Genomic DNA, 15,316 nt, shown 5'->3' with positions numbered 1-15,316 from the left:
CCAGCATCAATCCCTGGAGAACACTACTAGTATTGAAGTAAGCTTGAAGCATCAGTTTGGAGTAGATTGTGTTGGTACACACAATACTAGGAGCAGCGTGTTAATAAACAAACATACGCAGTTAGAATGCTGCGGACAGAGTGTCAATATGCACTGGAATATATTGCGGACACAGTACTTGGGTCAGTATTCTAAAATACATTTAAGTATTGTACTGGTACAGTGTGCTTCCGCATGTACAGGTATAACATAAGGACAGCGAACACACAGTAGTGTAACCAAGAAACTACACAAGCAGGAAAATTGAATTTCCCAAATTTAGCATTTTGTCAAATTAGCTTGTTCAAATTTCTGAAATGCTATCACACACAGAAAATCTCAAGTTAATTTTAGACAAATTTCCAAATTCCGCTTATTTCTAAACGTTGCACAAGACACTGTTCTTAAAAACTGGACATGGTTGCATTTATCCTCACAGTTAAACTTTGCATTTTCACTAACATATCAAGTTTGATACTGAATGAGATTAATTTATTAACATTGAGCTAGATTTAATATATGTCCAGAAAAAATCTTTGTCTATTATTTAAGATAAACTCTTTTCAATTCAATAATTTAATACTAGGTGCATTGTAAAGGAAGGTGTAAATGAATAAGCTGTTAGATGTGAAGAATAAACGAAAGACAGATCGTAAAATGGACGTCAATTTTTTTTTAAATGTATTTTATTCCAAACATTTTCAAAAATACAAAAACATAAATAATCTGGGGAATATTATCCCCAACACAATTTTACAGTCTGTCCCCTTTTTTACCCCCTCCCCCCAACTAACAATTCCTCAAACATGGTCACGAACAAGTCCCACCGTGCCTCAAAGCCCTCCGCTGAACCCTTCAATTCAAACTTAATCTTCTCCAACCAGAGACGTTGCACAGGTCCCCTAGCCAGGCCGCCACCCTCGGCAGCATTGTCGACCGTCATTCCAGCAAAATTCTTCGCCGGGCAACCAGAGGCGAAGGCCATGCACATCTGCCTTCCTCCCCTCCATCAGCTCTGGCATTTCCAATACTCAAAAAATCGCCACCAAAGGGTCCTGCCTGACCTCCACCCCCACAATCTTTGCCAACGTCCCAAACACTCCCACCCAGCATCTCTCCAACTTCTCACAGCCCCAAAACATATGTGCGTGGTTTGCTGGCCCTCACCCACACTTATGACACTCACCTGCCACTCCCGAGAAGAACCCACTCATCCTCCCCCGAGTCATGTGTACCATCTTCAACTCTATCAAACTCATCCTCACACGCAAGGTCGAATTCACCCTGCGCAGCGCCTCACTCCACACACTACAACCTATCTCTTTCCCCCCCCAAAAAAAACTTCTCTTCCCATTTCTCCTTGAACCTCACCACTTGTGCTCCCCCCTGCTCCCCTAGCCACCCGTACACATCACCATTCCTCCCCTTCCACATCCGGAAGCAGCAACCGTTCCAAATGGGAATCACTTTCCACACCTTCCTTGTGAAGTCCCTCCTTGTAAATACCTACATTCACTTCCCTTCGGGAGCTCTACCCTCTCCTGCAGCTCTTCCAAACTTGCGAACCTCTCCACCAAATATAAATCCCTCGTCCTCACCAACCCCACCTCTCAATCTTCTGTGCATACCATCCGTCTCCCCCGGTTTGAACCCGCGGTTCTCACACAACAGTGTTGACACCGACATCCCCCTTCGTCCTAAACTGTCTCCTCGGTCAGTTGAATACCCTAATCATGGACTGTACAACCGGGTTCTCCGCATATCTTCTTGGTTCCAGCGGTAATGCCGCTGTCACCATGGTCCTCATGCTGGAACTCTTCCTCCATCCTAACTCATTCTAACTCCTCTCCTTCCCACCACAGCCTCACTTTTTCCACATTCGCTGCCCAATAGCAGTGCAGCAGGTTCGGTAACACCAAACCCCCGTTCCGCTTCTGCAGCATGGCCCTCCTTACCCTTGGCACCTTCCTTGCCCATATAAACTCTGGAAAAAGGCCTTTGGAATAAAGATCGGGAGAGTCTGGAATACGAATCGGAACCTTGGCAGGAAGTTAATTTTCACCACTTTGACCCTCCCCCCGCCAGTGTCAGGTGTAGCGTATCCTATCTCCTAAAGTCCTCCTTTATCTCCTCCACCAAATTTGTTCAGTTCCACTTGTGCAATGTTGCCAACTCCCCAGTCAATTGGATCCCCAGATACCTAAACCACCCTAAATGGCAACACCCCTAAATTAGCCCCAATTTGCTTCAACTCCACATTATCCTTACTCCTTGTCGCAGAACCCCTTGTCCACTAACAGCACCAAGTCTAGCCTCCATCCCAGCCTCTATTCCTGCCTCGAGCTAAAGTCGAACCTCCAGCCAGTGCAGCGCGTGGTGCTAGATTACAATTCCCATGTACTCTGCCCCTACTATCCCCACCAACACCTCCCGGCTCAGTATAAAAAAATTGATTCTGGAGTATACCTTGTACATGTGCGAGATGTAGTCTCCCTCTTCCGGGTTCTTAAACCCCCACAGGTCCATCATACCCAGCCGTTCCATAAACCCTTCCAGCTCCTTCACCATCCGCAGCCTTCCCTTTGACCTGGGGCTTGATCTGTTCACCCTTAGCCCCAGCACACAACTAAAATCCACTCCCATGATCAACTGATGTGTGGCCCAAGTTCGGAATCGCTCCCAGCAGCCCCCTCAAGAACCCCACGTCGTCCGAATTCGGCGCATACACACTCACTAGCACCACTGGCATCCCCTCATCATCCCGTATCTCCCACCTAGATCCTGCACTTCCCAGACACTTACAAACACCGTCTTTTTACTCAACAGAATGGCCACCCCCTGCGACGTCAAGTGAAACCCCAAGTGGAATAACTGACCCACCCATCCCATTCTTAACTGAACCTGATCCCTCACTCGGAGGTGCTACTCCTGCAGAAAGACCATCCCCGCCTTCTCAAATGTGCAAAGACCAGAGCTCCCTTCACCAGCCCATTCATCCCCTGTACGTTCCATGTTATGAGCCTGACAGGGGGCTTGCGCCTCCACTCCCCTCCCAATTTGGTCCCTTTATTTAAATATAAATTTAGAGTACCCAATTAATTTTTTCCAATTAAGGGGCAATTTAGCATGGCCAATCCATCTACCCTGCGCATCTTTGGGTTGTGGGGGTGAAACCCAAGCAAACACAGATGGAGAATGTGTAAACTCCACACGGACAGTGACCCAGGGCCTGAATCGAACCTGGGACCTCGGCGCAGCGAGGCAGCAGTGCTAACCACAGCGACACTGTGCTGCTTAATTCTGTCCCCTTTAATTTCACCCTAAACTGGGCCCATCCAAGGTGGCCCCCTTCTCCGTCCATGACCACACTTCCCTCCAACACTGCCATGTCGCAACTCCCTCCTCACTCTCCCTCCCCCCCCCCCCCCCAAACCCCCCAAAACTTGGCAACCCTCACGGCATTCTTCCCCACCTCACCTCCGGTCACCAGCACTACCTGCCAGCATGGCAGCTCATGGCCGAAGGCTCCTCTTCGCACCCCCTCCCTTTCCTCCTTGATCTGTGTAAATGGCTCCCTGTGGACTTCATGCTCCCCCACCCAAACAAAGGCACATCCAAAACCACAGGTCACCTCCTCCAAAAAATAAACACCAACACAGGTGGCAGTACGTTGGGGGGGGGGGGTACCACTATATTGAAAAATAGGTACCACTATATTGAAATCCCCCCCACCTGATAAGAAAAACTCCCCCCTCACATTACCTGTGTCCTCCAAACTCCATTGTGCCAACTCCTCAGTCTTCCATCAAAGTTCAGTTCCCCTCCCAGTTTATGTTCTTTAATAAAGTCATTGGCATCCTCTGGGGTTTCAAAATTATACTCCAGGCCTTCAAAGGTCACGCACTGTTTCACCCGATACAGCACCCCAAACTGGATCTGCCGTCAATAGCCTTGGCCGTGTTAAACCCAGCATGCCTTTTCGCCAGCTCCGCTTCAATGTCCTGGTATATTCGAACCTTGTTCCCTTCCCATTCGCAGTTCTGTTTCCCCCTGGCCCACTGCAGTAACTTTTCCTTTTCCACAAACTTGAGGAGCCGTACAATCATGCCCGCAGCGGCTCCCCCGCTCTTGGTTTCTGTCTTAGAGACTTATGCACTGGGGCCTTGTCCAGCAACCCCTCCTCCACCAGCCCCGCCTGCATCCTCAAGACGCATCTCGTAGCACTCGTGCTTTCCACACCTTCAGGCGGGCAGATGATACACAATTCTGCCTTCTAGATCTGTTCTCCTACTCTTCTACCTTTACTCTTAACGACTTGCAAAGGTCCCTCAGGAGCCCCACCTCCGCTTCCAATGCCACCATCCGATCATTATGGTCAGACATCACCCTCTCCATCTCCCGGCTCTGCGACACCTGTGCCTCTTGAGCACTTCTCGACTCTCTCCATCGAGCCTTTCGGGGGTGCAAACGCTCCTTCGATTGGTCTTTCTGCAACTCCGTTCTTTGTTGGCAGAACTCCTCTTTGATTAACACCATCAGCTGCTCCATCAGAGGTTTTCCAACATGCAACGACCTTTCCCACTCCGTCATCTTTCCAATTGTTGCTGTGCCAAAATTTGTTGCTGCGCCACAGGTCTCTTCCAATTCCTTGGCCAGGTCTTTAACCTTCTACTGCAGGGTCTGATAACCAATAGATATGCCACTCCCGGGGTGAACTTCTCCTCAACTACACTTTCCGGTCAAAATTCTCCCATTTTCGGGTAAAAAGTGCTCAAATTCACGCCTTCGAGCTGGAGCTTCCCTGTGTTTGGCCACTCACTCGATGTCCGCCACAGGAAGTCGTCAATTCTTTTTTCCATATTTGTTGAGTGTAATTAGTTCCAATGCTTTAAACATGTCCAGTGGCTCATCAACAGTATGCATTACGGTTTGACCTGCCGATGTAAAGTTTACTGGCATGCTAGAAAATCCCAATTGGGTCAGATTTTTGAATCTTGTAACTGGATACAACAAGAAAAAAGGACTGCAGGCACACTCATATCACCGAATTTGAGTGAATGTTATTTTGAACAAATTAGAAACAGTAACATCGCTCCCACAGTTTTGCTCACAGGTCAAGAGAGAAGCAGATTCAGAGTTGGTGGGTGCATGTGGCAAGAATGAAGAGTCAGGCTGGCAGCTAGCAAGAAGGCTGAAAAGTCAGTTCAGAGAAGTTGAAGAGTCAAGTTGGGTCAGGTGGAGGAACATTTAATTGAATAGTGTGTAAACTAAGCAGCAACAAAATAATAGAGTAGAGCACACAAATATATTTACTCCTTATATAATTGTTTTTTATATCCCCGATTGACATGCAAGAGTCTGGTGGCTTCAATTCCCCACTGGGGAGATGTTGCCGAGAAAAAGTACATATTTTTCCTAAAAAGGGAATAGTTTACATTTTGCAGAGCTCTGGGTAAGAAGGAGGTGATTTGTTCTACCAGAGAACAGAGAGAGACATGATGGACCAAGAGGCCTTCCTCGGAGTAATCTTTCCATGATCCTAAGTCTTTGTTGCCCTTTATGATTCTGGGATCTGATTAGCCAAGGTATGTGACACATGCTTAAATTAGGCCAATCGGAAAGCAAACAGGATCACACAAATACAAAAAGAAAATCAAGATTTTACTTCTTTCTGCAATAGTAATATATAAAGCTCTACATCCTATTGATAATAACAATTAATTGTCAGTATAAAAATAGATATATTTTTTTAAAATTCCAATTAAGGAACAATTTAGCATGGCCAACCCACCTACCCTGCACATCTTTGGGTTGTGGAGGTGAGACCCACGCAGACAAGGGGAGAATGAGTATAAAAATATACATTTAATGGATATCCACGCAGATTCAAGATTCTTAAATGATGAGTGGCATTCCTCAGGAATTAATGTTGATTTGCTTTTATTTGTTCATGGGACGTGGGTGTCGCTGGCAGGGCCTGAATTTATTGCCCACCCGTGAGGGCAATTAAGAGTCAACCACCTTGCTGTGGGTCTGGAGTCACATGTACCATCAAGCCAGGGGATTAATCCGGGTTCAATGAGTGTTGGATATATGTTTGGAGTAACACCAGTTATTAATTTTTTTTTTTTTTTTTTAAAAAGAGCGGTGCCAACTTGAAGTTACAACACAAGAACAAGAAATAGGAGTAGACCATATGGCCTGTCGAGCCTGCTCCGCCATTCAATACAATCATGGCTAATCTTGGGTTTCAACTCCACTTATCCTACCAGCTCCCCAAAATGCTTCATTTAGAGACACCAAAAATGTCTATTTCAGCTTTAATATATTCAACGATGGAGCATCACAACCCTCTGGGGTAGAGAATTCTAATGATTCACAACCCTTTGAACAAAGTAATTTCACCTCATTTCAGTCCTAAATGATTGGTCCCTTAGCTTGAGACTGCCCTTGCGTTTCACATTCCTTCACCAATGGAAATCATGAGACTATAAGACATAGGAGCAGAATTAGGTCATTCAGCTCATCAAGTCTGCTCCGCCATTTAATCATGGCTGATATGTTTCTCATCCCCATTCTCCGGTCTTCTCCCATAACCCCCGATCTCTGTCTTGAAGACATTCCGTGATTTGGCCTCCACAGCCTTCGGAGGCAAGAAGTTCCAGAGATTCACCACCCTCTGGCTGAAGAAGTTCCTCCTCATCTCTGTTTTAAAGGATCGTCCCTTCAGTCTGAGGCTGTGCCCTCGGGTTCTAGTTTTTCCTACTGGTCGAAACATCCTCTCCATGACCACTCTATCTCGGCCTCTCAGTATCCTGTAAGTTCAATAAGATCCCCCCATATCTTTCTAAACTCCAACGTGTACAGACCCAGAGTCCTCAATTGCTCTTCCAGCATCAATCTCTCAACTTCTACCCTATCAAACCCCTGCTTGTATGTTCCTTTTATGAACCCTTTATGTTTCAATGAGATCACCTCTCATTCTTCAAAACTCCAGAGAATATAGGCCCAATTTACTCAATGTCTCAGCACAAGATAATTCCATCCCAGGGAATTTCCAATATACCACCTCCAAAGCAGATAAATCCTTTCTTCAATATGTAGACCAAAACTGCACACGGGTGTGGTTTAATCAAAGCCCTGTACAACTGTAGCATGATTTTATTCCTGTACTCCAAACCACTTGCAATAAAGGCCAACATGCCATTTGCCTTCCTAATTGCTGGTTACACTTGCATACTTAATTTCTAAAATCCTTATACAAGCACACCCAAGTCTATTGTGCTTACACACATTTTAAAAACTATTCTGCTTTTCTATTCTATGACTAAAGTAAATAATTTCATACTTCCCTACATTACACTCCATCTGCCATCTTGTTGCCAACTCACTTAACCTGTCTATAGCTCTTTGCAGCCTGTGTCCTCTTCACAGATTACATTTCCACCCAGCTATCAGCAAACCTGGATAACAATGCTCCTAGTCTCTTCTTGCAAGTCATTAATATAGGTTGTAAATAGCTGAGGCCCCAGCACTTTGATCTTTGCGGCACTTCACTAGTCACAGCTGCCCACTTAAAAATGCCCCATTTATGCCCACTATTTACTTCCTGTCCATTTACCAATCCTCTATCCTATACAGTCTAACACAGGATTACATGTGTGCTAAAGCAGAAACAGAAAGACAGAGCTAAGTAATCCCCAGGTTAAATCTAGGTTCGGTAGTCCTATCATATCAACTTGTGCTGGACAATGAAACGATTAAGAGGCGGCAGATGCTCAAGAACATCCCCATCAATGAAGGCAAAGTCCAGCAAATGAAAAGGAAAGAGGATAGCATTTACAACCATCTTCAACCAAAGTGCCAAGTGGATGATTCATCATGGTCCTTTCCAAGGTCACCAGCATTATGTATGTCAGTCTTTAGCAAAGATGATTCATTCCAAGTGATATCAAGAAATGGCTGACGGTACTATATACAGCAATGGCTATGGGTCCTGACAACATCCTGTTTAGACTGTTAAACACTTGCGCATCAGAACTAGCTACACCATTAGCCAAGTTTATCAAAGATTATCACAGAATTTACAGTGCAGAAGGAGGCCATTCAGCCCATCGAGTCTGCACCGGCTCTTGGAAAGAGCACCCTATCAAGGTCAACACCTCCACCCTATCTCCATAACCCAGCAACCCCACCCAACACTAAGGGCAATTATGGACACTAAGGGCAATTTATCATGGCCAATCCACCTAACCTGCACATCTTTGGACTGTGGGAGGAAACCGGAGCACCCGGAGCAAACCCACGCACACACGGGGAGGATGTGCAGACTCCGCACAGGCAGTGACCCAAGCCGGAATAGAATCTGGGACCCTGGAGCTGTGAAGCAATTGTGCTATCCACAATGCTACCGTGCTCCACCACAGTTATAACACTGGCATCTATCAAACAAAGTGGAAAATTTACCTGTCAGTAAGAAGCAGGGCAAATCCAATCTAGCCAATTATCGCCCCATCAGTCAACACTTCATCATCAGAGAAGTGTTGTCAACAGTGGGAACAAAGAAGCACTTACACACCAATGCTCCATTTGGCTTCCTGGCTTCCACTTATCTCTAAACCGCATTTACAACCTTACTCGAAACATGGACAAAGAGCTGAACTCAAGAGGCAAGGTTAAAGTGATTACCTTTGACATCAAGGCAACATTTGACCAAGTAGGGCATCAATGAGCCATAGTGGCATTGAAATCAATGGGAATTGGAAGACAATTCTCCACAGGCTTGAGCCACACCTAACATAATGGAAGACGGATGTGGTTGTTGTCTGTCACAGGACATTATTGCAAGAACTCCTCAGGGCAGTATCTGAGCCGCTACCATCGTCAGCTTCTTTATCAATGGCCTTCCCTCCATCATGTCAGAAATGGGAATGTTTACTGATGATTGCAGTGTTCAGTTCCATTTGCAACTCTTTACATAATAAAGTAATCTGTGCCCTCATGCAGCAAAATATGAATGAAATCCAGGCTTGGCTGATATGCGGTAAGTAACATGCACAGCACACAAGTTCCACGTCGTGACCATCTCACATCTCACCAACATTCAATAGCATTACTTTCACTGAAACCCCATTAGCAACCTGGGTGAGAAACTGAACTGGATCGGCCACATAAATACCATGGTTACAAAAGCAAGTCAGAGGTTGAGTATTCTGCAGTGAGTAACTCAACTCCAGACTCCCAAAATCCTGTCTGCCATCTACAAGGCACATGCCAGGAGTTTGATGGAATACTCTCCACTTGCCTGGAAGAATTCAGCACCAACAATATTCAGTCAGCTGATTGCCATCCAGGTCAAAGCAGTCTCCTTAAGTGTTCCCCCATACACCTTAAACATTCACCCCATCCACCACCAGAATTTTTTTTTTTTTTTTTTTTAATTTAAAAAATTTAGAGTACCCAATTCATTTTTTCCAATTAAGGGGCAATTTAGCATGTTCAATCCACCTAGCCTGCACATCTTTGGATTGTGGGGACGCAAACACGGGGAGGATGTACAAACTCCACACAGACAGTGACCCAGAGCCGGGATCGAACCTGGGACCTCGGCGCCGTGAGGCAGCATTGCTAACCCACTGCGCCACCGTGCTGCCCTCATCCACCACCAGATTACCATGGCTGAAGCGTGTGGCATCTATAAGATCACTGCAGAAAATTGCCAAGGTTTCTTCAACAGCATGTTCCAAACCTGCAGTCTCTACACCTTGAACACAAGAACAGCAGGTATATGGGACAACCACACTTGCAAGTTCCCCTCCAAATCACATTCTGACTTGAAACTATTCCTGATCATTTTTTTATTTTTAAAAATGTTATATAGAGTACCCAATAATTTTTTTTCCAATTAAGGGGCAGTTTTGTGTGGCCAATCCATGTAACCTGCACATCTTTTGGGTTGTGGGGGTGAGACCCATGCAGACACGGTGATAATGTGCAAACTACACACGACAGTGACCCGGGGCTGGGATCAAACCCGGGTTCTCGGCACCATGAGGCAGCAGTGCTAACTACTGCACCACAGTGTCACCCTTTCCTTTATCATTGCTGGGTCAAAATATTGAATCTCCTACACAATAGCACTATGGGTATACCTATAGAACACTGTTCCTCTTTTTAATGGAATACCATCCCACGAGCGTCACCAATAATGTTGCTCTTTAGAGTCGACAATATGATACTGAGGCTCTTTTTAATGATATGATGTTATGTCCCAACAGCGTCACCAATACTGTGGGTGTTTCTGTTTCTCTTACTGAACCACAAGGCTTTCCCGTATATCAGTCAAATGACCACACACCAGTTAGTCAGTTCAAGTTCAAAGATGGTTTATTTACACACAAGGGTTACATCGACATGCAAGCACAATATATCACAAGTTAAACTACACCTATCAAATACAATGACCTATACTTAACTTCAGGCGACCGGCACTGTGCAAGTGGATACGGCCTTTATCTTGATCTCACGTGGCTGGTTTGAAGAAGTGGCTCTGTCTCTACTGGGCTCATCCGTCAGGTAGCGATCGTTGGTCTTGTACTTGGCTGTCTGGTCATGATGCTACAGTTGGGCTGGCACAGGCCGGATTCAAAAGAGGCTGGCACAGGACTGGTCCAAAAGGAGGCAGAATACATGGCTGTGTCCCCTTTTATCCCTCTGGGATTTCACGCTCTTTGGGGCGGTCCTCGATCTTGGACCAAATAGTTCGACAGGGCTTCGATCACTGCCTTCGACTCTGGCCAATAAAGGGGCGGGTGCCTTGGTGGCTGGGCGGGTCCTTAGCGGTCATTGACCTTGGCAGTTGAGCTCTCGTAAAGGGAGTGGCACCGATCAGTGTGTGCCTGATCGGTTTCTTGAGTGCCGTCCTATAGTTCTGGGGAAATGGGCCATTAGAATGCAAACGAGCAGGGGTTTCGATCAAGTCCACTACCTGCGTTTCAAATACACAGAAGCTCTGTATCTGTCTGAGTCCTGGGTTGGCCACAATTCCCATGGTCCTTTGCAGGTGGCCATCTCAGATGGCTACAACACAGACTGCAGCGGTTCAAGGTGATGGCCCATTCCACCTTCTCAAGTCAATAGGATGAGCAATAAATATTGAATTTTCCAGTAGTTCTTATTTTTAAAAAATTTAGAGTACCCAATTCGTGTTTTCCAAGAGGCAATTTTAGCGTGGCCAAACCATCTATCTTGCACATCTTTGGGTTGTGGGGATGAGACCCACCCAGACACAGGGAGAATGCGTAAACTCCACAAGGACAGTGACCCGGGGCCGGGATCGAACCAGTGTCCTCAGCGCCGTGAGGAAGCAGTGCTAACCACTGCTTCTCTGTGCCGTCCCCTTTTCAGTAGTTCTACATCACATGAACAAATAAAGTAATTTAATTTCAAATGTGTCTTTAAAAAGTTTTGTTCCAGCCAAAGTCCTGTTCACATAATTTTTTTTTTTTTTTAAAACATGGGAAAAACAAGCATAAGAATGTGCAAAGATAAAAGACAATTCAGCCATAGGATATTTGAAGATGTGTTCCTGAATGGCTTGTCTTTATATGAGGGGACAAGACTCTTGCCTGCGTCATTTTAGGAGAAATTTCCTAGTTTCATTGGGGAGGAGGTTCACTGTCCTGACCCGAATTCAGAAAAAAATAAAAGCCAGCCTTATTTTGCTTTAACCAATATCGAGAGAGATTACCTTACAATAAACATTCTTGACTAACTTAGTCTTCGTTCCTGCGCCCATTTAAAAGGAAATCTGTATTCCTTTTCTAACCCAGTATCAACCAAGGACATGCATTAACTTAACTTTCAAAAAGGTTTTATCTTTTTCCTTAAGTAAGCTGTTAATGAGCTAGGAGATGGTTCCACAAAAGCTAATTGATCGGAAAATGCTCAACATTGGAAGTTAGACATGAATGTGAATATTGTTATACTGAACACAATTATGACACTGGGAAATCCCCAATAAACACACACTAACGTTTTATTCTCCTCCTCTTCCTCCGATTGTTCCTCAGCTGTTGCCTCAGTCTCGTTGCTGGATTTCGCTTCCAGCTCAACTGTGATCTGCTGCAAGTCAGCTTCCGTGACTATCTCATCAGACCTAGGAGCAGACAGTGTATTTAAACAGACAAAAAAGACTGTATTCTTGCATTCTAAATCTCACTTCCCTATGAACTCAACTGGTAAAATCAGTGTGAAACGAAGTTATACAAATTTTAAATCCCAGAAGTGGGAGAGTGGTTGGCTGGGTTGAACAGCTTGGGGGCTCAATTTTTGATCACTAAGCAGGAACTAATGCCAGACGTACACATCTGGATGTTGGACGAGGACAGCCTCAGGATAGTGTACTCACTTGTTAGCTGATGAGTCTCATTTTCTATTCTTAAGAAAGATTTATCACCACTAGTAAAGTGTATTAAGGACTAGGGCTTATAAGTATTAGCAAGGTTTCTGAACAGTAATATGGTTTATTAGCAGTAACAAGATTATTAATAAACAAAGGAGTGGTAGGGATGCTCCAACTGCTAGAGTGCACATCCTGTGATGTGTGGGAACTCCAGAACACTTGCTGCGTCCTGGATAATCATTTGTGCAGGAGGTGCTGTCGGTTGCAGCATGTTGAGCTCCAGGTTTCAGAACTTGGGCAACAGCTGGGGTTACTGCAGTGCATCAATAAAGTTGTGTATAGCACATTTATAGATATAGTCACCCGCAGCTTAAGAGAGGAGGAATGGGTGACTATCAGACAGTCAAAAATGAATAGGCAGGCGAGTCTCAAGTGCATCCGCCTCACCAAACAATATTCAGTTCGGAATACTGATAAGAATGATGCTTCATCTGGGGCGTGAAGCCAGCAGCCAAGTTTATTGCACCAGGGGTGGTTTAGCTGTACAGGGAGATACAAGGAAGACTGGAAAAGCAATAGTGACAGGTGGTTTGAGACAGGAATAGATGAGCATTTCTGCAAGCACAGATGTGAATCCAGGATGGTGCTTTGCTTCACTAATGCCAGGGTCAAGGATGTCACTGAACAGCTGCTGAGCATTGAGTGGGAAGGGGGAACATTTAATAGCTCTGGACCACATTGGTACAGGTGACGTAGGCAAAAAGAATATAGTCCTGCAGTCAGAATTTAAAGAGACAAGTATGAAATTAGCAATCAAGACTTCAAAAATAGTAATCTTCAGACTACTTCCAGTACCATGCGCAAGTGAGTATAGAAATAAGAGAATAAAGCAGATGCATATGTGGTTGAAAATATGGCACAGGGATGGAGGGCTTTAGACTCTTGGGACATTGGGACCAGCTCTGGGGATGATTGGAGCTGTGCAATCCGGGTAGGCTGTATTGTGTTTGGTGTTCGATGTCTAGCAAGGAATCTACCAAATGACTACAGTCTTGTCCAAACCAGGATCCTTATTGAATCACACGTGGCAAGATATTGATCTGTTACAGAGCAAGCTATCATGGAGTTCCTTTGTACTTCCATGGAACTACACCTAGGCACATCTGTCCACTTGTACGTCTTACAACCATCCCTTTGGGAGCGGATGTACCCCCACTTATATTGGGAGTGTCTTATCACATGACCACTGTCTTGAGACTGCATAGTGTGTCTGTACTGCCACCTGCTGGTTTGAGGTCGCACCACCAGCCATCTAATTATTGCTTACACCACAGGTGGCACCCAAATAGAGCCAGGACCAACTTCCTTGCAGGATGTTTTGCTACCGCAATTGGGGAAGACTTAAGTTAATTTGGCAGGGGTGTTGGAACCAGCAAATGATATCAAAGGGGAATGCCAAGGTGCACAGAATACGAGGAGAGATATATAGCACAAGACTAGTGAATAGTAAGTTAATAGGTAGAGATTAAACGGTAGAGGTTAAAGACCTCAGGGTTACGGAGCATTATGTGAATGCCTGGAGTGTGACAAATAAGATTGGGGAGTTACAGGCGTACATTACCAAGTGGAAATATGGTGTTGTGGCTATAACAGAGACCTGGCTCAAAGAAAGGTAGGACTGGTTGTTAAATATTCCTGGATACAGGTATGTAGAAAAGGAAGAAAAAGGGAGAAGGTTAGTGGTATTGATTAAGGATAGCATTGCAGTGACTAAAGAGGATATCCCAGATCAGGCAAGACAGAATCTATTTGGCAAAAGCCAAAGAAGGAAAAGGTTCAATTACATTGCACAGCCATCAACTGTGGGGCATCAACTAATGGTAGGATAGAGGAACAAACTTGCAAGTAAATTATAGAAAGGTGCAAAAATGATCACATAGCTAATGGGGGAAAACTTCAGTTACCCGAATATGGACTGGGACAGTATCAGTGGAATTGGCAGAGAGGAGCAAGAGTTTCTAGAGTGGGTTCAGGAGAATTTTCTACAGCAGAATGCTTCCAGTGCAAGGAGAAAGGAAGTATCGTTGGACCTGGTTCTTGGGAATGAAATGCGCTTGCTAAGTGGAATAGGAGAACATATAACAGACTGATCATTGTATCATAAGGTTTAGGCTGGCTCTGGCTAAGGACAAAGAACAATTCAGAGTAAGAACATTTAATTGGTGGAAAGCCAACTTCGATGAGAACAGATCTGGGCCAAATAAATTGGAGTCAAAGGTTGGGAGGAAAAACTGTAGCTGAAAAATGAGCTATCTTCAAAGAGGAGATAGCTCGGGCAGTCAAGGTATATCCCCTCCAAAGGGAAAGGTTCGGCAAACAATCAACAGCTCCCTAGATGGCAAGAGAGATAGACCTTAAATGAAGAAAAAGTGCTTATGACGGATGTTAGGTGGATAATACAATGGAGAACCAGGTAGAATATATACGGTTAAGTGGGGAATTGAAACAGCAAATAAGAGAAGCAAAGGGAAGAGAGAGTGGCACGAAAGAGAAAATGCTGGAAAATCTCAGCAGGTCTGGCAGCATCTGTAGGGAGAGGAAAGAGCTAACGTTTTGAGTCCGATGACTCTTTGTCGAAGCTTTGACAAAGAGTCATCGGACTCGAAACGTTAGCTCTTTTCTCCCCCTACTGATGCTGCCAGACCTGCTGAGATTTTCCAGCATTTTCTCTTTCGTTTCAGATTCCAGGAGCCGCAGTAATTTGCTTTTATGAGAGAATGGCAGCCAACATAAAAGAGATCCCAAAGGTTTCTACAGGTATATAAATGGTAAAAGGGTGGGATAAAAGCATGAGTAGGGCCAAATGGGGCTGAG

General features: G+C 45.0%; 1 protein-coding gene across 4 annotated transcripts in view; it reads right to left on the bottom strand.

The window, feature by feature from the left end:
* LOC140395181 (phosphatidylinositol 4-phosphate 5-kinase type-1 gamma-like) overlaps positions 1–15,316 on the bottom strand; it is a 176,700-nt gene that overhangs the window by 26,737 nt on the left and 134,647 nt on the right. For all 4 annotated transcript variants that reach the window (XM_072482690.1, XM_072482691.1, XM_072482693.1 and 1 more), the window contains one exon: positions 12,074–12,196. In XM_072482690.1, coding sequence (XP_072338791.1) covers positions 12,074–12,196 — 123 coding nt within the window. The remainder of the gene's footprint in view (positions 1–12,073; positions 12,197–15,316) is intronic.

This window comes from Scyliorhinus torazame, chromosome 18 (assembly GCF_047496885.1).
Source record: "Scyliorhinus torazame isolate Kashiwa2021f chromosome 18, sScyTor2.1, whole genome shotgun sequence".
Lineage (NCBI taxonomy): Eukaryota > Metazoa > Chordata > Chondrichthyes > Carcharhiniformes > Scyliorhinidae > Scyliorhinus > Scyliorhinus torazame.
Note: the sequence above shows the minus strand (reverse complement) of the source record. Positions and strands in the feature narration are given on the sequence as shown.